The sequence below is a fragment of the Colletotrichum abscissum genome (assembly GCF_030869225.1).
Source record: "Colletotrichum abscissum strain IMI 504890 chromosome Unknown Scaffold_26.1, whole genome shotgun sequence".
NCBI classification, from domain to species: Eukaryota; Fungi; Ascomycota; class Sordariomycetes; order Glomerellales; family Glomerellaceae; genus Colletotrichum; species Colletotrichum abscissum.
The window spans coordinates 688,979-710,532 of record NW_026850165.1 but is presented as its reverse complement, the minus strand read 5'-3'; the positions used below and the strand labels follow the sequence as shown (position 1 = coordinate 710,532).

Genomic DNA, 21,554 nt, shown 5'->3' with positions numbered 1-21,554 from the left:
GGAGAAGTTGAAAAGGCACCAAGGAAAGGGGGGCTACAACTGGCAGGGACGGGACCCGTTGCCCCTCTTTACAGATGTGAAAGGGGACTTGGGGAAGTCACTCATCAAGCAGTTGCACTTGCTATTCATCACCTTCTACCTGAGATTGGGAAGGAGTGAGAAACAGATAGAAGCTGCTATTCGCTTGCTACTTTCCTTACTTCTCATGTCCTTCGTTACGTGGTCACTTTATGTGTGGCATCGGGCAAGGACGATGAATGAGAAATGTTCAAATGAGAATGGAAGGTGCCGATTCAGGGAAATTAGCGTCTGCGCATCGGTGGATGGCTGTAATCAACGGCGCTTCCCTACTATTGGTACCTCATTGCTGTGGTCACTACCCTTGGTGAGGTGGTATCCGTACATATGCAAACAAAAATAAGGTAAGGTTAGGTAGGACAGACGCACTACACACAGCTGGATCTGACGTAGGCCTGCCACTGTGAAACGCCCCCAGCCCATTCAACGCCATTCTCTCATCTCCCGTCTCTCACTCGTCTCTCCTCCCGCCTCTCATTGAGTACGGAGTATGGTTAATGTTGTGGTCGCCATGGGACCGTGACGATTTTCATCTTAGTGCCATCCAGGGGCCAAGAACTAGCTAAAGCTCCCTCGCTCCCCTTTCTTCTCTTCCAAACCGTCCCTCGTTCTTCTCACCTCCCATCTCTCACACCTTTATTCACCCTCACCACCGAGTCTCACACCTCGACCATCAGACATAAACTCTGAGAGCTCAGCCATCAACCGTCCCATCTCGAGCTGACTAAGGTCGACTAAGGTCATCCGACAACCGAGTCAAGACTCAAGGGACCTTACAGATATTCGTACACGACTCGCACTCGTACCCTCCAGCTCTGCTTCCCACTTTTCCGAGAGAAAAAAAAGCACTTGCACTGCCTCACCTAGTTGCATATACGCTACTCCAGTCGACACACCCGCCGTTGCGCAAGGCCCAAACCAGACAGCTCGCGCTCGCGGCCACTTGTTCACCTTTCCTTCGCCGCCGTCACACCGCCGACCGACAGCGCAGTACCTCACACAGCCCGGCCGAGCCCAGTCGTTGTCGTCAGTTAGGCTCTCCTGCCCTCTGCAGCGCTGCACCGTTCTTCTCTATAGCGGCGGCAACCGGTCTTGGCTTGCGCGTCTTCTCTGCGGTCACAGGTGATTGGCTTGGCAGATTTTGCAATCCCTTCACATTTGACCCAAAGTACCGACCGTCTATCGGACTGGACCCGTCTCATCTCCGGCACCCCGGCCCCCAGACGCGGAAGACTTGCGCCAAGGAGGCCTCTCTCCCGCGCCACAGTTGATCACCTAATTCTAAAGCGCAAAGCTCTCATCTGCGCCATAAGAAAGACCAACAACAACAACATCATTGTCGATATCTTCTCTCATCCAGCATTTCAATATTGACATATTCATCCGCCCCAACGAGGAACCCCGGAACAAGGCCACTACAAGAACCCCGACTCACAGCTCGGTTCGCGTTTCGTCTCAACATCTGGGCGCTGATCTGAAGCGATCTGATCTTTGCCACAAAAAGCACAAGCCCAAGCACTCCACCAACACCCAAGTCACCAACACACCACCTTTACCTTACGAATACATTCGTATCCACCACCCGAATAGCCGTCGTCACCTTCAGGCGCGGCACGGCACAGCACAGCATGAACACCTGTGAGTACCTTTCTTCCCTTATTACCTAAGTCTTCACTTTTGAGCCAAAAGACCGAAATCCCATTCATTACCCGCCTACCCCCGTCCCCTATCCCCCATCTTGCCCCCAGTCACCGTTGCATCGTCTCTCTTGGCAGGACAGCAGATTGCCAGAGCCCAAAGGAACATTCGCAAAACACATTACACCCTCTCACTCCGTTTCCCATATCACCGTTCTGTTAATTTATTTCCCTTCTCGACGGAGTACTGTTGTTTCGTTGTTTCTATCCCTCCGCCCCTTACCTCCAATTCCCCTCCCTTTCCACTCGCAGGTGGGAGACTATCTTCTAGACTACCACTCTAGTCTCATCCCTCTCCCACCAATTGCCTGTGCAACCGCCAAGAGTCACCTCGAGCAGTTGTCACTCATCCACACCACTATCTACCCCCGTTCTCTCCGTCGCCTCCACAAATCATTCCCACCTGCACTCCACACAGCTAGTTTCACGTCATTACCCTATTTCACTTAACGAACCATTTCCCTTGACCATACCTCACCTCACCTATCCAATTTGTTTCCTACCTCACCTTTTCATCCGTCAATTACAAAGCGCCAGCGCCCAGCCCGCTGCAAACACATAGCTGACCATGCCGTCACTCATCGGCTCAGTCAACCACTTCGATATCAAACGCAAAGCTCACGGCCTCAGCCGCCGGAGTCAGGAGCAAACATGGAACCCATTCCGTCACGTATCATGGGAGAACCAACCCGGTAAACGATCCACCTGGGATGGCGCCAATCTTGAGGCACAGCGCGAGGTGCCCGCGGAAGAGAGGGAAACCGACGAGGCGATACATCACGTCCAGAGCGAGCCCGCACCTAGAGATTCCGAGACAGTACGCAACAGTTTGGGCAAGGAGACGAGATCAGGGACAGGAAGCGGCAGCGGCGACACAATGTTTGAGAACAAGCCCGAGGACGGTGGAGTAAGGAATCGAAAGACGGAAAACTCACCAGGCGAGAATCTGCCGCAAGATGAGGAGGAGGGGCCCAAGGCCAAGAAGCAGAAGTCCGGTCTGATTCGACACGTCCAGCCGAAAACGCCATTCACCGTCGCCAACCAGCTTCAAAGAACCCTGCTCAGCTCATATATCAACATTTTGATCTTGGCAGCACCCGCCGGTATCGCCATCAGCTACGTTTCCTCTGTCAACAAAATTGCCGTATTCGTCGTCAACTTCATCGCCATTATCCCTTTGGCAGCCATGCTGGGTTTCGCAACCGAAGAAATCGCACTGAGGACGGGTGAGACACTGGGAGGTCTTCTCAACGCAACTTTCGGAAACGCCGTCGAACTCATTGTCGCCATTCTCGCCTTGGCCGAAGGAAAGGTTTTGATTGTGCAGACGTCACTCATTGGCTCCATTCTCTCCAACCTGTTGCTCGTCATGGGCTTCTGCTTCTTCTTTGGCGGAATCAACCGACCCGAGCAATACTTCAACACCACCGTCGCCCAGACCGCCGCATCACTCTTGGCTCTCGCTGTTGCCTCCGTCATCGTCCCCACCGTCTTCGACAAGAACGACGGCACCGACAACACCGTCCACGTCGCCGCTCTCTCCCGTGGCACAGCCGTCATTTTGCTCATTATCTACGCCTCGTACCTGTTCTTCCAGCTCAAGACCCACAATGCCGTCTTCAACGAGGAGTCTCAAAAGGTTGCCGCCAAGCCCTGGAGCCGCGGCGGCTTGAAGGAGGGCGCTCTCGCTCGCGGATTGGCCGGCACTGGAGCGCGCATGGCTCAGACCGGTGTCCGCGGAGAGAGTGAGAACGAGAGACAGGAGCTGAGCCGCATGATGATGCAACGTCACGAGGAAGAGGATGATGAAGAGGAGGAGCCCCAGTTGCACTTCTTGGTCGCCGTCGGCACTCTCACCGGAGCCACCGTTCTCATCGCCTTCTGCGCCGAAGCCATGGTCAGCTCCATCGACTACGTCACCAAGGAGGGCGGTATCAGCGAGGAGTTTGTCGGTCTCATTCTCTTGCCCATTGTCGGTAATGCCGCCGAGCACGCCACTGCTGTCACTGTCGCTATCAAGGACAAGATGGATCTCGCCATTGGTGTCGCCGTCGGTTCGTCTATGCAGGTTGCGCTGTTCCTGATTCCATTGTTGATCATCATCGGCTGGGGTATGGGCAACGACGCCATGACGCTCAGCTTCGACCTTTTCCAGGTTGCTGTGCTGTTCGTCGCCGTTCTTTTGGTCAACTACCTGATTGCCGATGGCAAGAGTCATTGGCTCGAGGGGCTGCAGCTCATTTGTCTGTATGCCATTATCGCAACATGCTCATGGTGTAAGTCATTCTGCCTATGGTATTCATTACGAAAACAAATGCTAACGCGAACGAATAGGGTACCCCGCCACTGGTGTTGCCGGCTAAGCCAGCCACTCTCCTGTTACGACCGTTTCTTTTCCACCAAAACTTTGTTCGAGCGTGTGTGCCAATTTTTCTATTCATATAATGTCTTGTTTTTCTTCAAGAAGGGTCGCCCTTTTCTTGATGTGTACATATAGGACCAAACGTGCGGGATTCCTTGGAGGAACTGTACATTGAACCCGCCCCTTTTGGGTATTTACCGAGACTATGGGCTTCGCGAGCCACGGTGGAGAAGGGGAATGTGTGTGTGCGAGTGAAGGAAAGAGAGTGATGAGACGAGACTGAAGTACATGGCTCGGTTGGCATGTATATGCTGCCAGATGGAGTGTACTCGAAAAGAAATAACAAACAAGTTCAAGCCTACGTGCTCTCACCAGAACGGTTTTATGTTGATCCTGTGCCTATTCTTCATTGAGGTAGGAAGGTAGATGAGACTCATGATCATGAAGAAAGTCCCAACAATTTGAGCACTTTTCTGTTGGTTAGTAGATACCAGCCGTTTGGCAGCTCGTCCGCCTTGAATATGTTACGTTTGGCGGAACCTGCCATCCTACCTTGGACCTCAGTCAGCCGGTGGGATGGTGTCGATATTCGGTACGGTCATCCATGCCAGACGGGTAGTAGATCTCTAATGTATCGAGTCCGGTACGATCATCCCGCCTGCATGCTTCCAAGATTAACGAGGAATGCCCTGGTCAGGCTTGACTGCGGAAGTATGCAGCTCTCACTCCTTCCCTCTCTCCCCACTTGAAAATTCGAATTTCAGTTAGAATTAGTTGCTGTGGTCTATAGACCATTAAAACCTAAGTTGAAGTCAACTCCTAGATCGGCTTTCCATCTATGTGCTTCTCTTTCGTGAGCCAAGTTTTGCATCCTCGACCCAGCTTGGCTTGAGGTCCAGCGATGCCTAGCTCATACGAGGTAGAAACCCGCACAGTCTAGCAGGACTGAAGGGGTAAAACAGAGCAATATTACAACACTGCGGAAGCACTCACTGCCTTTAGGCAACTTGTGCACTCGCCACGCAATTCCATCGCTCAGCTCATGTCTAGCTTGGGGTCCCGGAGCAGTCCGCGCCAAGATTCCTGTTCTCGGCTCGCAACCCCGCAGTTCACCACGCAGCAAGCGATTTCCCCCAACGGCCCGAATCGGGGTCGGTCAACCACCCCCTTCACCGGATACCCCAAAGCATAATAGATTTGCCAAGTCACGTAGTAAGGAGATCACTGTGACTGAGCCAGGCACAGAAAGAAAGAAAGCGGAGCAAAACTGCAACATGCACATCATTGAGAACTCACAACCCCATTGGAGGGAAATCGCGGACAACGGGTATGCATGCGCGCACCAGGCAGATCGAACCCCACACCAAGGCTACTCCCCGCTTCACCTCACGCAACCGCGTTCCCCGAGATGAAGTGAGGTGATGTTGCTGTTTACTACGTAGCCACGCGAGATCTCGGTGGTATTGATGTAATGGTTCAAATGCGGGGTCGGATTGGTCAATGGCCTTTTTAAAAGAAGGCCAAGGCCAATCTCAGTCATGGAGAGCTGTGTAGGTTAAGTTGGACCCGAACGTCAAGTTGTTATTCACGATGAAGGTTACGTCGAGCCCAGCGCTGGCTCTGTGCGCCAGCTTCGCGGTATGTGAGGCTCGGTCTCTCTGGTCTTCGAGCCCTGCGACGTACGGAGATTCGAGTTCGGATACGTATTTGCTCAAGACTGGGTATCCTATTGGCAATGGCAAACTTGGGGGTGAGTCTAGAGTCTAGACTCGAGAGTCTACCATCTTCATCCGTGACCATGATGTTGACACGCTTCTAGCGATTCCGTTTGGTCCGCCTCATGCGGAGAAGGTCAATCTGAATATTGACTCTCTATGGGCTGGCGGACCCTTTGAGGCCTCGGTGAGTCTTCGAACTCGTCGAATGAGAAGTAAACATCTTACTAAAGGTGATTCCTGTCAGAACTACACAGGCGGTAACCCTACAGAGCCAAAGTACGACGCTCTTCCTGAAATCCGCTCATTCATCTTCGAGAATGGGACCGGAGGTAAAGACAGAACCTCGTTTGAGAACCAAGCCAGGGCCGTGTTGCTAACGCTCAATAACAAAGACGTCTCAGCCATCCTCGGCTCAGGAGCAAACTACGGTGGCAACCGCGTTCTCGCGAACCTGACAGTCACGATCGACGGCGTGGGCAACTACACCTCGTACAAACGCACCCTCAATCTCACGACAGGCGTCCACACGACGACGTTCACTGCAAACGCGGCAGACTACGAAATCACCAATCTCTGCTCGTACCCGGATCAAGTATGCGTGTACCACGTCGCCGCCACCTCTTCTGCCGCAAGCAATGGCACAACGACCTTGCCCGCCGTCACGATAGGTCTCGAGAACCAGCTCATTGAGGCAGATACCTATAATGTAACCTGCGGTGCGGACCACGTTCGCTTCACCGGCGTCACGCAGCTCGGTCCGCCCGAGGGCATGAAGTTTGACTCCATCGCGAAGCTCACCTCCGAGTCCTCATCCGCCGCCGTCGCGAATTGCACGTCCTCTGGCCTTTTCAAAGTGACACCCTCACCAGGCCAAACTACCCTCACGGTAATCATCAGCGCCGAAACGAACTACGACCAAAAGAAAGGCAACGCAGCCTCCTCCTACTCCTTCAAAGGCGCAGACCCAGGCCCCAAAACCGAATCCATCTCCACGTCCGCCTCCTCAAAGTCCTTCTCCGACCTCCTATCCTCCCACATCGCAGACTACCAAACCCTCCAATCCGCCTTCACCCTCGCCCTCCCGGACCCCCTCAACTCCTCCACCACAGCAGAGACCTCCCAGCTCATCGCCTCCTACGACTCCACCACGCCCAACGGCGGCGATCCCTTTCTTGAAGCCCTCCTCTTCGACTACGGCCGCCACCTCCTCATCGCCTCCTCCCGCGCAAATTCTTTACCTGCCAACCTCCAGGGCCGCTGGACGGAGCAGCTCTGGCCCGCGTGGAGCGCGGATTACCACGCCAATATCAATCTGCAGATGAACTACTGGCACGCGGACCAGACGGGGTTGGGGGAGGCGACGCAGGGGGCGCTGTGGGATTATATGGAGGACACGTGGGTTCCGAGAGGCACGGAGACGGCGAGGTTGATATATAATGCCAGTGGGTGGGTTGTGCATAATGAGATGAATGTGTTTGGACATACTGCTTTGAAGGAGGGGGCGGAGTGGGCGAACTGTAAGTTACTATCCCCCCTCTCCCTTTTTTCTCTTTCTCTCCCTCCCCATATAGCAGACCTGAACCGACTAACGCCACCAAAGACCCAGCAGCAGCAGCCTGGATGATGCAACACGTCTTCGACGCCTACGACTACACCCGCGACGCAACCTGGTTCGCCTCCCAAGGCTACCCCCTCATCAAGGGCGTCGCCGCCTTCTGGCTCACCCAGCTCCAGGACGACGCCTTCTCCCGCGACGGAACGCTGGTGGTCAACCCCTGCAACAGCCCGGAGACCGGCCCCACGACGTTCGGCTGCGCGCACTACCACCAGATGATCCACCAGGTCTTTGAGTACGTCCTCCTCGGGGCGTCCGTCCTCCCCTCTGCTTCTGCCGAGGATCAGACGTTCCTGGACTCCGTCTCCGAGTCCCTCGCGAAATTGGATAAAGGCGTCCACGTCGCGACATGGGGCGGCCTCAAGGAATGGAAGCTCCCCGAGTCGGCGCCGTATAACTCGGATAAACCGTCTACGCACCGTCACCTGTCCCACCTGACGGGTTGGTACCCGGGCGCCTCCGTCTCCTCCTTCTTAGGCGGCTACGCTTCCAACGCTACAATCCAGTCCGCCGTCCGAGAGACGCTCATCTCGCGCGGGAGGGGCAACGCGCCCGACGCGAACGCAGGCTGGGCCAAGGTCTGGCGGGCGGCGTGCTGGGCGCGGTTGAACGATACCGAAAGAGCCTACGACCAGCTCCGGTACGCGATTGACGTGAATTTTGCGCAGAACGGGCTGAGCATGTATTCCGGGACGGGCGCGCCGTTTCAGATTGATGCGAACTTTGGGTTGAGCGGTGCGGTGTTGAGTATGCTTGTTGTGGATTTGCCGCTGCCGTACGGGTCCCGGGAGGATGAGGTGAGGACGGTGGTGCTCGGGCCCGCTATCCCGGCGAGGTGGGGCGGCGGGAGCGTGAAGGGGTTGCGGATCCGGGGTGGCGGGGTTGTCGATTTTGGGTGGGATGCGGAGGGGGTTGTGGGTGAGGCTGTTGTAGTTTCTGGGAGTAGAGGTGGGGGTAAGGTGAGGGTTGTGAATGTGAAGGGGGAGAGTTTGGCTGAGCTGTAAGTTGCTCGTACAGACGAGCTTGATTGATGATACATTGGGCTACAAAATCAGTGCAAAGAAGCAATAACATCGCTATTATCGACGTTCACATGTGGAACGTATCGTGAAGGCTAGCAATACGGGATATGAGATGCTATTGCCAAATGCCATGGCCAGCTGTCAAACACTACACGAACTCGAAGAGTCTCTTAGACTTCAACTCTTCCCCGTACCCGACATTCCTGACTTACACCCGCGCTTCTCAAGTAAACTGGACAGACGGATCTTCTAATCTTAGGGGTTTGACTTTGGAATCTAGCTCCTTGATAGTCAGGGACATCTGTCTATCTAGCATATCCTCTATACAAGAGTCAATGGCGCAAACCAGCATCCGCAAGTGAACAACATCTCTCCGTCCACAAGCTTACTAATATACCTCCCACAAAGGATCCGTTTAGTTCCCTTTTTAGTGCTGACAGGCCAGAGTTCGTGGCCTGCTTGACGCTGCATCCAATGATTTGACAGAATCATGCTGATCCATGGTGTTTTTGTTTCTCGCTCTCTGCCTAATTTATCGGAACGAGGAACTTGTGAGGTGATTGGCGTTGTCATACCCGTCTGTTGCACAGAGTACTGAGAGGGTCGCACACTTTAAAGCAACCACAACTCTCAAAGACACAACACACTTCGCCTACTTCTCCACCAACAATCATAAACAAGAAATATGACATCGTGGCAACAAGAAGTACCGGCCCTGAGGGCAGACATCAACGGCGAGGTTCTCCTGCCCGGCGATGAGGGATACGAAGACAGCCTCGTGCGATGGTCCATCGTCTGCATCAAACCAGCGGTAAGCCCCTCCACCCCAACTCCCTTTCGGCCCAGCACGTATAGAACACCTCTGAAGCCTCCATAGGGCATAGTCGTCAAGCCAAAGTCGGCCCACGACGTCTCAGCAGCAATCCGCTTCGCCACGAAACATGACATCCCCTTCACCACCAGCGGCGGAGGCCACTCCACCGCAGGAACCTCATCCTCAGACGGCGGGATGGTCATCCACCTAGCATCCCACCTCCGCGACGTGACAGTCGACCCCGCAAAACGCCTCGTCACCTACGGCGGCGGCTGCACCTGGAAGGACGTCGACGCCGCGGCCTGGAAGCACGGCCTCGCGACCGTCGGCGGAACGGTATCGCACACGGGCGTCGGCGGGCTCGTGCTTGGCGGCGGACAGGGGCTGTTGAGCGGGCTTCACGGCCTCGCGGTCGATTGTCTTGTTGAAGTGGAGGTTGTTCTTGCGGATGGGTCGATTGTTACTGCGTCCGAGACGGCGAATGCGGACTTGTTTTGGGCGCTTCGTGGGGCTGGCGCAAGTTTTGGGGTTGTGACGAGGTTTACTTCCGAGGTATTTCCCCAGGGGAAGGTGTGGTATGGGGCTTTGATGTTTGCCAACTCTCAGCTGCCTGCGTTGATTACCTGGGCGAATGAGTTTGTGGAGAAGATGGATGGAAGGCAGTTTGTTATTATGGGGTTTGCTTATGGTCCGCCGGGGCCTGATGCGAAGCCTATGATTATTGTGCAGCCGTTCCATAATGGTACGGCGGAAGAGGCGACGGAGGGTATCTTCAAGGGGCTCCTCGATGTCGGACCGCTGGTGAACATGGCGACTGAGATGGACTATCCGACAGCCAATACGATACTTGATGAGCTCCAGGGCCCAGGCGCACGACGGCTGATGGGCGGGACGAACATCACCGCGCCTTTTGAGCTAGCCAAGTGGGAAGAGATGAGCAGGGAATTCTACTCTCGCGTCGACGAGGAGACCGCCAACGGTAACGACATGCGGGGGAGTATCCTAGCTGTGGAAATCTACAAGAAGGACAAGGTGATGAGCGTGCCGTTTGGGGCGACGGCGTACTCGAACCGCGGGACGTACTTTGACTGCATGGTCTTGACTTGCTGGACGGACCCAGCCAAGGACGGCATGATCAGGGGCTGGAACCGGGCTTTGGCGGCAAAGATTAAAGGGGAGAATCACACTGGTGAGAGGGGCGGTGTGGGACAGTACAACAACTATGCTAGCAGCGATGTGGGTGTCAAGGAAGGGTTTGGGGAGAATGCGAGGAGGTTGGTAGAGTTGAAGGGCAAGTATGATCCGGAGAACCGGTTCTCGCGCAGTCCTTGGAAGATTGTTGCGTCGTAGGGAAAGCATGGCTTTATCACGAGATTGGGGGTCGGTTTATGCACCCTCAGTACTAAGCTATATCTAGACATTGCAATCCTTTGTGGGGCCCAGGTGAACTCTTTTCCGTTGGGTCAAGTCGAAAATTTCACATATCAATCAACACAGTGGATTCCCAGAGACTTCATGATTGAAGTATGAGGCTGATGTCGAGAGAGTAGCTGCCAAGGGTATCCGAGGGCTGCATATTTGCTAGCTACCATTGCGGAACATCGAATAATGTTCGAGTGATAGTCTTTTTCAGTCCCAAATCGTAAGATGCAGTATATGTAGATTGAAAGAATGGAGCTCTAGAAGCAACCCAAGCAACACATTCCAAGACAAAGAAACAGTCGCCGCGAAACGAGCCTTCTTGTTGGCGAGCGGCTAATTATAGACTTCCAACGAACAAGCTGCAGGACAGCTGTTCAACATGACTTCTTTGTGTGTGAACAAGCTCTGAGCTTGGGAAACTCCCAGTTTGCTCAAAAGAATAGACGCGCGCGTATTCCATCATCTTCAGCGCTGCTTGCCAGGGAAGGACAGTCCAGGTACGAGTGGTAGCGAACATCAGAAAGACTATGCTGTCGTTGCCCGATCAAACTAACATGGGCAACGACTCATCATCTTGTAATGGACTGTCCAGAACGACAGACTGCCTTGTACTGGAGAGTGCCAACGCTGAATGCTTCTAGCAGCACTCAGCTTTCCTTTGGCTACTCACTCATGCTAATGCTGCTCAGGCCGACCCCAAGCTCGCGGGGGCCGCTCATCGTCACCTGTTGTTTGTTCTTGCGCACCCTCTGTTCACGACCAACCTGCTCTTGATTTTCTCACCGGTTGGTCACGCGTGATACATGGCGATGCCATCAGAACTTAGAAAACCAGTATTTAATACCTTGCAGCACCCTCTAAGACGATCTTGTCCCCATCCCGTCATCCAACTTCTAAATCTAATCCAAAAGGACTCGTCAGACTCTTACGACTTCTTGTTTTATCGCCTGACTGACCGTAATCTCCCATAGAAATTATGAAGGTCTACAATATCATCGCTGGCCTCGCCTTCGTCGGCTTCGCTGCCGCAGCCGGACCGGATTGCCCCGAACACTCCGATTGCATGCAGAAGGATTGCATCAACTTCGACCTGAATAAACAGGTCACGAACGTCGATGATAGAAGAACGTCAAGTGTTCTCTCGGCGGACTGCCCCAACAGGAAGAAGGGAGCAAAAGAAGGAGAAAGGGTGGCCACTACGCTCGATCTCAGGAAGTGTATTGTCAGCAATGCCAAAGGCCTTTTTTGGCTAAAGAAGTCGAGTCACTCCCATGCCCAAATTCTGGCAGTCTTTTGATATGCTTCTTGAGACGATGAGTTCCTATTTTTGCTGACGCGAGATCAAACATGAGTAGTGGCAATCACAATGGCACCAATTGCGCGTTAACAATCCCTCCGCCCCCGAAGGAAGGTGAGAAGAAGGGAGATATTTTGCTGGGCTGCTATTTGGAGAGCGCCGAAAGCGGAACCTTGTTTGCTCGAATCAATCTCTGTAAGTGATGCTGTTCTCCGAAAATTCTCAATCATCGACTCACGCGGGCGTTTCCCCCTCTGTGAAGCTAATAGGATTTGGCTTGGCGACAATGGCGCTCTCAACTGCTTCGACAACTATGGCACAGCCTCCCCCCTTTGAAGCACTCAACTCGTATGCCCATCAACTTCCTTCACTAAGCTGCCTTTTGAATGACACTGTTGTAAGATTCAACAATGTCAGTCAGACGTTTAGATTTCGAGCCAGGAGGTCGTTGGAAATTGAGATTCATCAGGAGTTCTGGGAGAATATGGGCAACCGCAGACGAACTTGACCAACACTCAGATCTTAATACAGTCGCATCAAAACGTACGAAAATACCACAGTATAATTATGAAAATCATCATTTTCCCGGATCGTTATAGAGAAAAGCGCCCAAGTTTACACCTGTCACAATGCCAGCCCCCTTGCCTACCTATGATAGTGCCCAACCAAAAATCCAATGCCAAAACTAAAAAGAGTTCACCCCCCCGGTGCTGAACTGGGGGCTACATCTCTTGGTGCTCATGCTGGGAAATTTTCGATTTTTAGGTGCTCATTCCGGGACTCGAACTCGTGATACTCGTATGCGCTAAGCCTGTCGTCGAGTAGGCTGGTTGGCGATTTTAATTGTTGACCATTAACCACTCCACCACCCAGCCAGTTTGACCTGACCCCCCGACCTAGGGGGGCGCCTGCTGGCTGGTGACGGGAATGGACTTGAAGGGGTATATGAAGGCTTTTTGTGTATTCGGGTGGTGGAAAAGGTTATCGGATGAAGGGTCGGAGAGGTAAGGTAGGTACGTATCGTGTGTGGATGTGGATGAGACGGGAAGGAGGAAGGAGGAAGAGACGGGAAGCACCTGCCTGCCTTAGGTACTTTACAGAAGGGGCCGGCCATACAGTCACCGGGTATGATCTATAAGTCAGAAGATTGCTAAAACTGTCACCCATCGGATGAGGAGATGCCTTTGGCGTAATAGTTGGGACTGATGCCCTCTCCCGACCTCAGCGCTAGGTAATTGACCCCGGTGGCTTTCTATTTTTGAAGGTTCCGAGTTCGAATCATGGAACAGTGACTTTTTTTTCTACTTTCAGCCTTTCCCTTTTTCGCCTAACCGTCTCAATGTGTCATTGTGAGGCTTGACGTGAACCCAGAGATGCCTCCAGGGTAGCTAGCTGGCTAGGGTCACGCGGGTCCAAGGAGAACATCCCGTCTTTCTGGGTCTCAATGATACAGCGAGGCTGAAGTTTGTTTACACCGGTTACCTCTATTTGGACATCGGTCTCCCTTGGTATCGTAAGAAGCGCGCTTCCCCTGTCTACACCACGAACTTGCCGCCACACCCACCACACGCCTCTTCAGACGCATCGACCTTGGCATCCGGGCCCATGTGCTCCTGTGCAATCTTGACCACCTCCTTAGCCACAAGACACCGCAGACCACAAACAGCACAAGCTCTCGAGATGCCAGGCGCGAGGATTGCGAGGCCGGTTGACGCACAGGTAGCTATTGTCAACGTTAGTTGAGAACGAACCCCCTGAGACAGATATTGAAGCAAGACCCACCAAAGATATGCCCTTTTTCGCAAATCGACTCCTTCCCCTCGTCAACAAGAGAAGCATGACAAAACACACATGTCTGCTTCCTCTTGACCTCCTCAAACCTCTTCTTCAACGAGTTATCATCCCTCGCCCTCGCCTCGTCTCCGATACCAGCCCACAGCGTTCCGGGAACAGCAGGTCCGCCGGCATACATCCAATCCCACATCTTGGCCTCGGTGCTCTGCTTCTCCCAGTACCGCAATCGGCTCGCCCTACCACTGTCGTCCCCTCCGTCAACATCCATCTCATCGCCTTCACCTGCCGCCGTTGTCACCGCAGTCACAGCCCCATGTCCGACCCGTCCCCCAAACATGACCTTGGTCTTGACGGTCTTCTCCGGCTTCTGCGTACTATGCTGCGACACTAACACGGCGCTCATCCCGCCCGCAGGCGTCATCGTCATACCCCACATGCGCACGCGGTGCGGATGAATCTGCTCGCCCGCGTCCTCGGGCAAATCGAAATCGTCGTCGTCGTCCTCTGAGTCTGAATCATCTCCTGAAGCAACGGATTCGCCATCCCCGCCTACGGCACCCGCTCCGGCGCCACCGCCGCGGCCGAGCATGGTGACGGGAACAGAGAGCTTGACGGTCGAGGAGATCGTTTCGGCCCATTTGGGGAGGGAATCTGGGGAGGGCGAGGCGGCGCCGTCGGCGGTGCTTTGCTGGAACCAATTATCGTTTGTGGCTGTGGCGGAAAGGCGGATGAGGGAGTAGCCTGGGGCTTTGGTTTGTTTGGAAAGGTTTGGGGGGTGGATTATCAAGCCTGGGTTATCGACATTGTAAGCTTTACTGCGGTGATAAACGTCTGTAAGAAGGGGAGAACCCTACTCGTAATCGGATTCGTAGCGTCCAGGGACGTCGTATCCTCCGGAAACGTCGTCTTGCAAACCCCCGTCCCATGAGGCTCCTTGGCCGTGCCCTCGGGCCCGTTCAGCGCCACCTGGAACGGTAAAGCCTTGAACGGGGACGCGATTACGCCCCTGCAGACTTTGACGTCGTCCCGGTCCCACACGGCGTCCTCCCACTCAACAAAGGCGTCGGAGAGCAGGTTCGTGCAGATGCCCGTGACGTCCGACTCCTCGACGGCGATCTCGACGGCCGCGCCGCGCTTCCAGTCCGCGGGGATCGTGATGCGGCGGAAGCCGACGTAGTTTCTCGCGCAGTAGGACAGAATGGCGGTGCGGGTGTCGCCTGAATGTAGCCAGGGGCTCCATTTCAGGGAGAAAGCTGAGGTGTAGGGGATGTAATCCGGGTCCAGGACCTATGCAGCATCAGCAAACATACCTTCAGGAGAAGAGAAACTTTTCTGGGAAGTCGTGAACAGGGAGGGAAAGAGTGAGAACTCACGCCCAAGCTAGGATGCGGTCCCCGTCCATCAAACCTCGCAACCTCCTCCACCTCCCACACATACGACCCAGCATCCGAAGCATCATCCATCTCGTTGGGTAGATAATACTGCGCACTCAACACCACAACCTCCTCCAGATCCGTTGCGTACGCCAACAGCGCCTGCCCCGTCCCAACCATCCTCGCCCACGCAAACGACCTGACCTTGTCCCGCGGCAGATGCGACCCTTCGTCGCCGCCCTCCTCGGCATCCGGGTCCGGCAGCGGTAAATTTGCGCCGACACCCCACAAGATCCGCCAGTCCCGAAAGTTCCTCATCCGCGCGCCGAGGTCGACGGGTCCGTGGCTGGTACTACCGCCTCCGCCCCCGCTTCCCTCGCCGATGACGAGGAGCGCGCCGTTGGTCAGCATCACGGTCAGCACCGCCCTCAGATTCCGGCCTAGGTTTCCGGGGGACCATTCTATCGCCACGACTTGGTTCAGCGAGGCGCCGTAGCCTGTTACCGTGCCCGACCCGACGCCCTCGAATGCGGAGGAGGGGTCCGGGACTGCTGCTTCCCCGGGGCCGCCGGCAGCAGCTTCGCCGGCGGCCCAGTCGTCGTCGTAGGAGGGGACGGGGAGGCCTCGGGCGGCGAAGAGCGCGGCGTTCATGCGCGGGTCGGGTTTGCGGGAGGTGGGTATGCGGAGCTGGAAGGTGTAGAATTGTTGGCGGTAGAGCTTTTCGCCGTCTTTGGCGTCTGCGGCGGCGGCGGCGAGGGCTGCTGCTGCTACGCCTGCGGGGTCTTCATCTGCTGGTGCTGTTGCCTGGCCATCTTGTTTGTCGTCTTTGGATGGATCCTGCTTGGCGTTCGGTTCTTCTGGGGTTGGGAACTCGGGGAGGAAGACGTGGATTGAGTCGTCTGCGGCGACGGCGAGTTCGGCGTCGCAGGAGAAGGTGAGAGCGTGGCTTGCTAGGGGCCTGGATTTGAGGGTGAGGGTTTTAAGGGGTGGGATCTGGTCGTCGTCCAAGGGTGTTAGTGGTTGGTTGTGGTTTCTGGGGTTGAGGGTGAGGGTTTTGGAAAGGGCGATGATGTCGTCCATGATTGCTGACTTCAGCGGGCAGATAGGATTTGTATGAGTAGACTACCGCTCATAGAGGGCTGATAATGGTTTATAAAGGGAAATGACGAGCCTTTGTGTGAGATGAAAGATCACGATGTTGAGGTGAGTGTATGATTAACTTGCGAGAGGGTTGCTGGGGTGGGCAAGAAGACAAGGTACGTAGTGCCGGTGAGTGAGAGAAGCGCGGCAATACGATAAGTTCTCGGGGGATGATGCAATGAGGAACGACAGTGTTCCACCTGTCACTTACACGAGGCCACAGTAAGGTAAGGGGACCCGTTGTAAGCGCGGGATGTAGTTGAGAAGGAGCACAGTATGCCGCGGAAGGACCAATCTAGAAGCACCAGAACGGAAGGAGATTCCTATACAAACCTTTGAGCTATCCATTTTCGCAGATTACGGGATGTCTACGTCTCTCCATGAAGGATGTATGGGGGTTGATGGACTGTCGTCAAAAGCATTGACTTTGCCCAGCAAGATTTTAGAGTGGATGAAAACACCTCGGTGAAAGGCTCGGTGAGGAGAGGTGAGGAACGACCTGCATGGAAATACTTCGGATAAATGCGTAAACACAAACAACAGCCAAACATTGGATAAGGGGTGCTGTTCAACTGACATAAAAATGAAGGATGAGCATACAGAACAATGTATAGAATTTCTTCTCGTGCTTGAAGAAATCATGACTGCTGATGATTGATAGAGCCTAAACCAGCTCCCAAGCTATGAGTGAACCATTCCCTTCCATATCCCAAGAAACGCCATGCTTAATGCACCTCGTGCAAGTCAACTAAAGACATAAAGTACAAGAAAACGAGAAAAAAAAAGACGACACGATTACGCTTTCACGGTGGATCGGCCATTCTGCCCCGTCGCCATCTTAGAATCATCGGCCTTCCTCTTTGGCGCCTCATAATACGACCCCAAAGCCCATAGAAGCGCGCAACCGATCAAGGCCGTGACTCCAATAATCTTCTTCTCCCACCAATTCTCATTCGTGAGCGGCTTCGCCATCTGCACCCTCTTAGCCCTCGTCTTGACATCCGGCGTCTGGCCCTTTGCACCCTCCGCCAACGACGCATTCTTGGCCGCCGCATCCGCCTCCTGAGCCCGCTGCTTCAGCGCGGCAATCTTCTGGCTAAGCTCCAGCAGCTCCTCGTCGAGAACCATGTTCTTGGCGCCGTCGACCTCGACGTTCTGCACGTTGCCGAAGAAATCGGTGATGCGGCGGCTGCGCGCGGCGTCGGCGCCGCCGGGGAAGAGGTCGTAGCGCACGCCGGCGTGGGAGTGGATCTTTTCGTATGTGTAGCTGTCGAAGAGCTCGCCGACCGTCTTCTTGGAACTCAGGTCTTGGACTTGCGATTCGAGGAACTCGAGGTTGTAGTAGGTGTAGCGGTCGATGACGGCGACGCCGACGTCGTTGTCGGCGTGGTGCGAGTAGGAGGACTGGTCGAGCTCCGAGGAGCCGGTGGCGATGATGTTGGGGGAGTAGAGCTTGCTGTACATTGTGTTCGCTTGGCAGGTGTCGATCATGAAGAGGATCTCGTGGTATCTGAGGGAGGAGCAGTCAGTAAATGTCGTCGCAGTAGCACATATGCACCTGGGTATCCTCTCACCTCTTCTTCTCCCACATCTGTTCAAAGGCATCAGCCAGATCGAAAGCACCAATCTCCTCGGCATCCTGGAACTTTAGGAACTCGTTTCCACCGTGGCCTGTCATGTATACGAGAATGTTGCTTCGGTCGTCCGTCAGAAGGCGCTTACTGCGGGGCATCTCGTCGCCGACGCGATCGGTAAGCAGACGGATAAAGTTCTCGACAGTGACCTCGTAGCCGCGGTAGTCCACCTCGATGTTGTCGCCGTACAGGTCGACAGCACGGTCCGAGTTGCTGTAGACGGTTCCGGGGAAGGCATTGCGCGGATTGCAGGCCATGTCGTCGGGGAGCATGAGGATGATTTGAGAGTCGGGGATGCCAAGGCGCTTTACGGTGCGATAAATGGAGAGCACATTGGCGAGGTGGCGGTAGTTGAACCAGAATCGCGATGTGCAGACGAGGACGGCCCAGTTGCTGGTGTGCTCGGCGAGCACCGCGGGGGCGAGGGTCGAGGCAGCCAGGAGGGCTGGCAACTGGAGAAATCGTGACAGCTTCATGATGATGGTGATTCGAATCAATGAAGTCGCGAATGGCGGGGAGGTAAAACAAGTTCGTGAATTGTCGTCGCAAGGGAGACGAGTGGAAACGAAAGAATCCCACGACGGATCGAAATGGTTAACCAACAGCTTGGTAAGGGGGCCCGCCACGGAGCTTCGCCCTGACAAAATTGGCCTTAGTAAGCCGATCGGTTCTCTGGGGCACAGGCCATTGCCCTTGCCTCTTTGACCGGGGTAGCGCAGTGTGGCTCAGGTACCAGTTCTCCCCGCCATTTGGAAGCGATCTGATTGTTTTACCATGCTTTAGTACCTCACAGTGCCACCGAGCAATCTAGGATTTCATGATGTGTAGACTGTAGCCGAAGAATAATCATCAAGTAGATTAAATGTTCAATTGACTTTGTGTACTTTTAGACCATCAACGTCTTGCTATATAAGACATTGAGAAACCGCAAGATACCGTAAAGTACTTGCTTAAAGAAGCGAAACCCCACCAGTTCAAAGTACAAGGTACCTCGACGTGGGCAACCCTTGATATCCCGTCTTGTAGTTTACATAGGTATACTGACATGATAGGAGGATGCCTCTGATGTCCGCTTGATGTTGAATTTTCCGGAACCCAAGTTGAAACGACAAAAATCATGTGAATAGGCGCTGCTCATTTCTTCGCCATGACCCAGAGGAACTCGGCGTCGTCCTTGTCATCGACGATATCCCTGATAATGACCTCCAACCCGGCCTCCTTGAGCTGTTCCACAGTCGCATCAGCGCCCCAACCGCTCCAGTACATCCACCCCTTCTCGTGGAGCCACTCCTCATTCACAACGGCAGGCAAGTCCTTTGACGCAAAGTTGGCGAGCAGCAGGCCGCCGGGCTTCAACCACTTGGCGACGCGGCGGATCATCTCGGTCTGCTCCTCGCGGGGCAGGTGGATGATGCTGTACATGGCAATGACGGCGTCGAACGACCCCTCGGAGAACTCGAGTTTCATCATGTCGCCCTCGACAAAGGAGACGCGGTCGGTGCCGTGCTTGGCGAGGTTCTTGCGGGCGACGTCGATCTGGGTGGTGGAGAGGTCGTTTGCGGTGACGTAGGTGTCGGGCGCGGTGAGGAGCCTCTCGGTGACGGGGAGGCCGCAGCCGCAGCCGAGCTCGAGGACGAGAGACATTTGGCCCGACAGGGGCTTCGCGGTGAGGAGCTTCTCCATGAGCTTCTCGAGGTACTCGATGCGGAGGGAGGTCTGGCGGAGGGTCCATTCGTTGTATTCGGTGGCGATGGTGTCGTAGGACTCTTTGAGGCGGGACTTGATGTCTGCCGAGTCCTGCTGGTCCTTGGGTGCAGTTGCCATTTTGTGGTTTGGGTTGGGTTTCTCTATTCAATTCCTAGGTGGTGACTATAGACTCAAGGGCAAGTTGCTGTGTTCCGATACTCTGGTGATACGTGGGGATGAGATGTAGGTGGTGTAGTGGCGTTCGTTTGATCTGGAATCTGGGGTAACGAGCAGTGAAGTGTATCAGATTTGGGTGTATCCCTCCAAGTTACCCGCAGCCTCCAATGCGATATTGGCTTTTAAGGTTATCTGTGCTCGGAGACATTTTGACTTGTTTGCTGAACCAAAAAGAACTTTTGTATATTTGAGTCACTTGGCCGGCGACATTCTGAAGAGTCACCCGGTCTATTCATGCATGACGGTTTATTCAGTACTTTGGGGTACTTTGAAGTTTAGGTAATTGGGAGATGTTCTGGCGGCCGCCCTGCACAGGCCACTCTTGCTTTGCGGGGATTAGCTCTTCTGAATCTCAGGGCTTAACGAAGTGCTGTTTGACTGTCGAACCAGAGAACCTATGGCCTACGCCAGAAATGGCTGGTGGGGTTCCTCCGGACAAGGGATCAAGGTGAAAGGATCCATTAATTATCCATGAGATGCTAATGTGGAGGAGGTCGGATCTGGACGGGGCGTTGGACCGAGCGGCGAGCGGAACCTGGATAGCTTCGGAGGATTCATGTCCGAGGTGGTGAGTCTCTGCCGCGGTGCCGCGGTGCCGCTCATGCTTCGGGCTGGTCGCCGGGAGTAGCTGGCAGCTGGCAAGGGAAAGCTGATCATGGTCAGCTTGATGAGTTGCGTCAGCATCGTGTGATTTGAGTCAAACATGCACGGCGGCTATACTGTTTGCATACGGGCCGGGGAACTCGTGATCAAGTACAAAGAATGCATCAAATACAAAGAATGCACCAATGGGCCAAACAAAGGCATCTGGGGGCACTGGAATGCTCAGAGCTTATGGTTTGATTGCCCCTGGTAGGTACGGAGTACTTGTTGCCTTTTTGCTTGGGAATGGAGGAGAAAAGACGAAAGACGCCATACGAGAGTGTCGGGCAGTTGGAGTCTGATTACTTAAGCTTATTCGTCTCGTAGACCGGGCCTTAGCACCTAGCATTTTCGGATATTGCCAGCAAGGAAGGAAGTCTTCTTCGTCTTCTGCTCGTCTAAAATTTTCCTGTCTCCCCACGTGCCGTGATTACGTTTGGCGCTAAAAAGCGAGAGCGGGACAATCACATGCACATTTTCCACACCGCAGAGTGACAGAGTGACAGAGAGCAAAGAGGCAAGGAAATGAATCTTTTTTTCGTTGCATTCTGCACCGCTCCGTCATCCATGGCAGCGACCCCTCCTGAAGAGTAAAGACTACCCAAGCTAAGGTAGCAACGGCTGACGCGCCTGGCGTAACAGACATGCAAGACCTTGTCTCGTGTCTGGTTCGTCTCCGAGATGCTCAAAGTAGCAGCGGTGCCTCATAGGTACCTCATAGGTGGGCGCAGATAGGTATACAGTACTGTGTATGTTCGGCAATGGCAGTGACAATCCAACCCCCTCCCTCGCCGGCTCGCAGTGTCTTCCCGGCCTGTCACTCGCCAAACCTACCTATGCCTCTGCTACCCCTCCAACCCTCAGCAAGGTACCTCGCCCTCCTCCAACTCTTCTCCCCCTCACTGACGCACCCGGCATCACCACACCACTATAGGACCATCGTCTGACCCTTGACGATTCTTGTGTAGCCGGTGGGCTGTCCACGATGATCCGTATTGGCGAGGGTGTGAGTCTCTGAGATGT

General features: G+C 54.4%; 8 protein-coding genes across 8 annotated transcripts; 4 read left to right on the top strand and 4 right to left on the bottom strand.

The window, feature by feature from the left end:
- Window positions 1-2,343: 2,343 nt before the first annotated feature.
- Window positions 2,344-4,138, top strand: CABS01_10427 (calcium/proton exchanger; the record flags this gene model as incomplete). Its single annotated transcript, XM_060543783.1, has 2 exons — window positions 2,344-4,051; window positions 4,110-4,138. 2 exons carry the CDS (start codon window positions 2,344-2,346, stop codon window positions 4,136-4,138), a joined length of 1,737 nt encoding a protein of 578 aa, XP_060399465.1.
- A 1,589-nt stretch (window positions 4,139-5,727) lies between these two features.
- On the top strand, window positions 5,728-8,474 carry CABS01_10426 (uncharacterized protein; the record flags this gene model as incomplete). Its single annotated transcript, XM_060543782.1, has 4 exons — window positions 5,728-5,887; window positions 5,957-6,039; window positions 6,100-7,372; window positions 7,456-8,474. The coding sequence occupies 4 exons, from the start codon at window positions 5,728-5,730 to the stop codon at window positions 8,472-8,474; spliced, it is 2,535 nt and encodes an 844-aa protein (XP_060399464.1).
- A 703-nt stretch (window positions 8,475-9,177) lies between these two features.
- On the top strand, window positions 9,178-10,656 carry CABS01_10425 (uncharacterized protein; the record flags this gene model as incomplete). Its single annotated transcript, XM_060543781.1, has 2 exons — window positions 9,178-9,303; window positions 9,370-10,656. 2 exons carry the CDS (start codon window positions 9,178-9,180, stop codon window positions 10,654-10,656), a joined length of 1,413 nt encoding a protein of 470 aa, XP_060399463.1.
- A 1,048-nt stretch (window positions 10,657-11,704) lies between these two features.
- CABS01_10424 (uncharacterized protein) lies at window positions 11,705-12,025 on the top strand (the record flags this gene model as incomplete). The annotated part of the gene is made up of 1 exon (XM_060543780.1): window positions 11,705-12,025. The coding sequence occupies one exon, from the start codon at window positions 11,705-11,707 to the stop codon at window positions 12,023-12,025; it is 321 nt and encodes a 106-aa protein (XP_060399462.1).
- A 1,535-nt stretch (window positions 12,026-13,560) lies between these two features.
- CABS01_10423 (uncharacterized protein) lies at window positions 13,561-16,272 on the bottom strand (the record flags this gene model as incomplete). The annotated part of the gene is made up of 4 exons (XM_060543779.1): window positions 13,561-13,748; window positions 13,808-14,608; window positions 14,674-15,106; window positions 15,193-16,272. 4 exons carry the CDS (start codon window positions 16,270-16,272, stop codon window positions 13,561-13,563), a joined length of 2,502 nt encoding a protein of 833 aa, XP_060399461.1.
- An 855-nt stretch (window positions 16,273-17,127) lies between these two features.
- CABS01_10422 (peptidase C13 family protein) lies at window positions 17,128-18,442 on the bottom strand (the record flags this gene model as incomplete). The annotated part of the gene is made up of 2 exons (XM_060543778.1): window positions 17,128-17,842; window positions 17,907-18,442. The coding sequence occupies 2 exons, from the start codon at window positions 18,440-18,442 to the stop codon at window positions 17,128-17,130; spliced, it is 1,251 nt and encodes a 416-aa protein (XP_060399460.1).
- Window positions 18,443-19,100: 658 nt separating this feature from the next.
- Window positions 19,101-19,790, bottom strand: CABS01_10421 (methyltransferase; the record flags this gene model as incomplete). The annotated part of the gene is made up of 1 exon (XM_060543777.1): window positions 19,101-19,790. The coding sequence occupies one exon, from the start codon at window positions 19,788-19,790 to the stop codon at window positions 19,101-19,103; it is 690 nt and encodes a 229-aa protein (XP_060399459.1).
- A 564-nt stretch (window positions 19,791-20,354) lies between these two features.
- CABS01_10420 (uncharacterized protein) lies at window positions 20,355-20,573 on the bottom strand (the record flags this gene model as incomplete). Its single annotated transcript, XM_060543776.1, has 1 exon — window positions 20,355-20,573. One exon carries the CDS (start codon window positions 20,571-20,573, stop codon window positions 20,355-20,357), a length of 219 nt encoding a protein of 72 aa, XP_060399458.1.
- Between the last annotated feature and the right edge of the window lie 981 nt (window positions 20,574-21,554).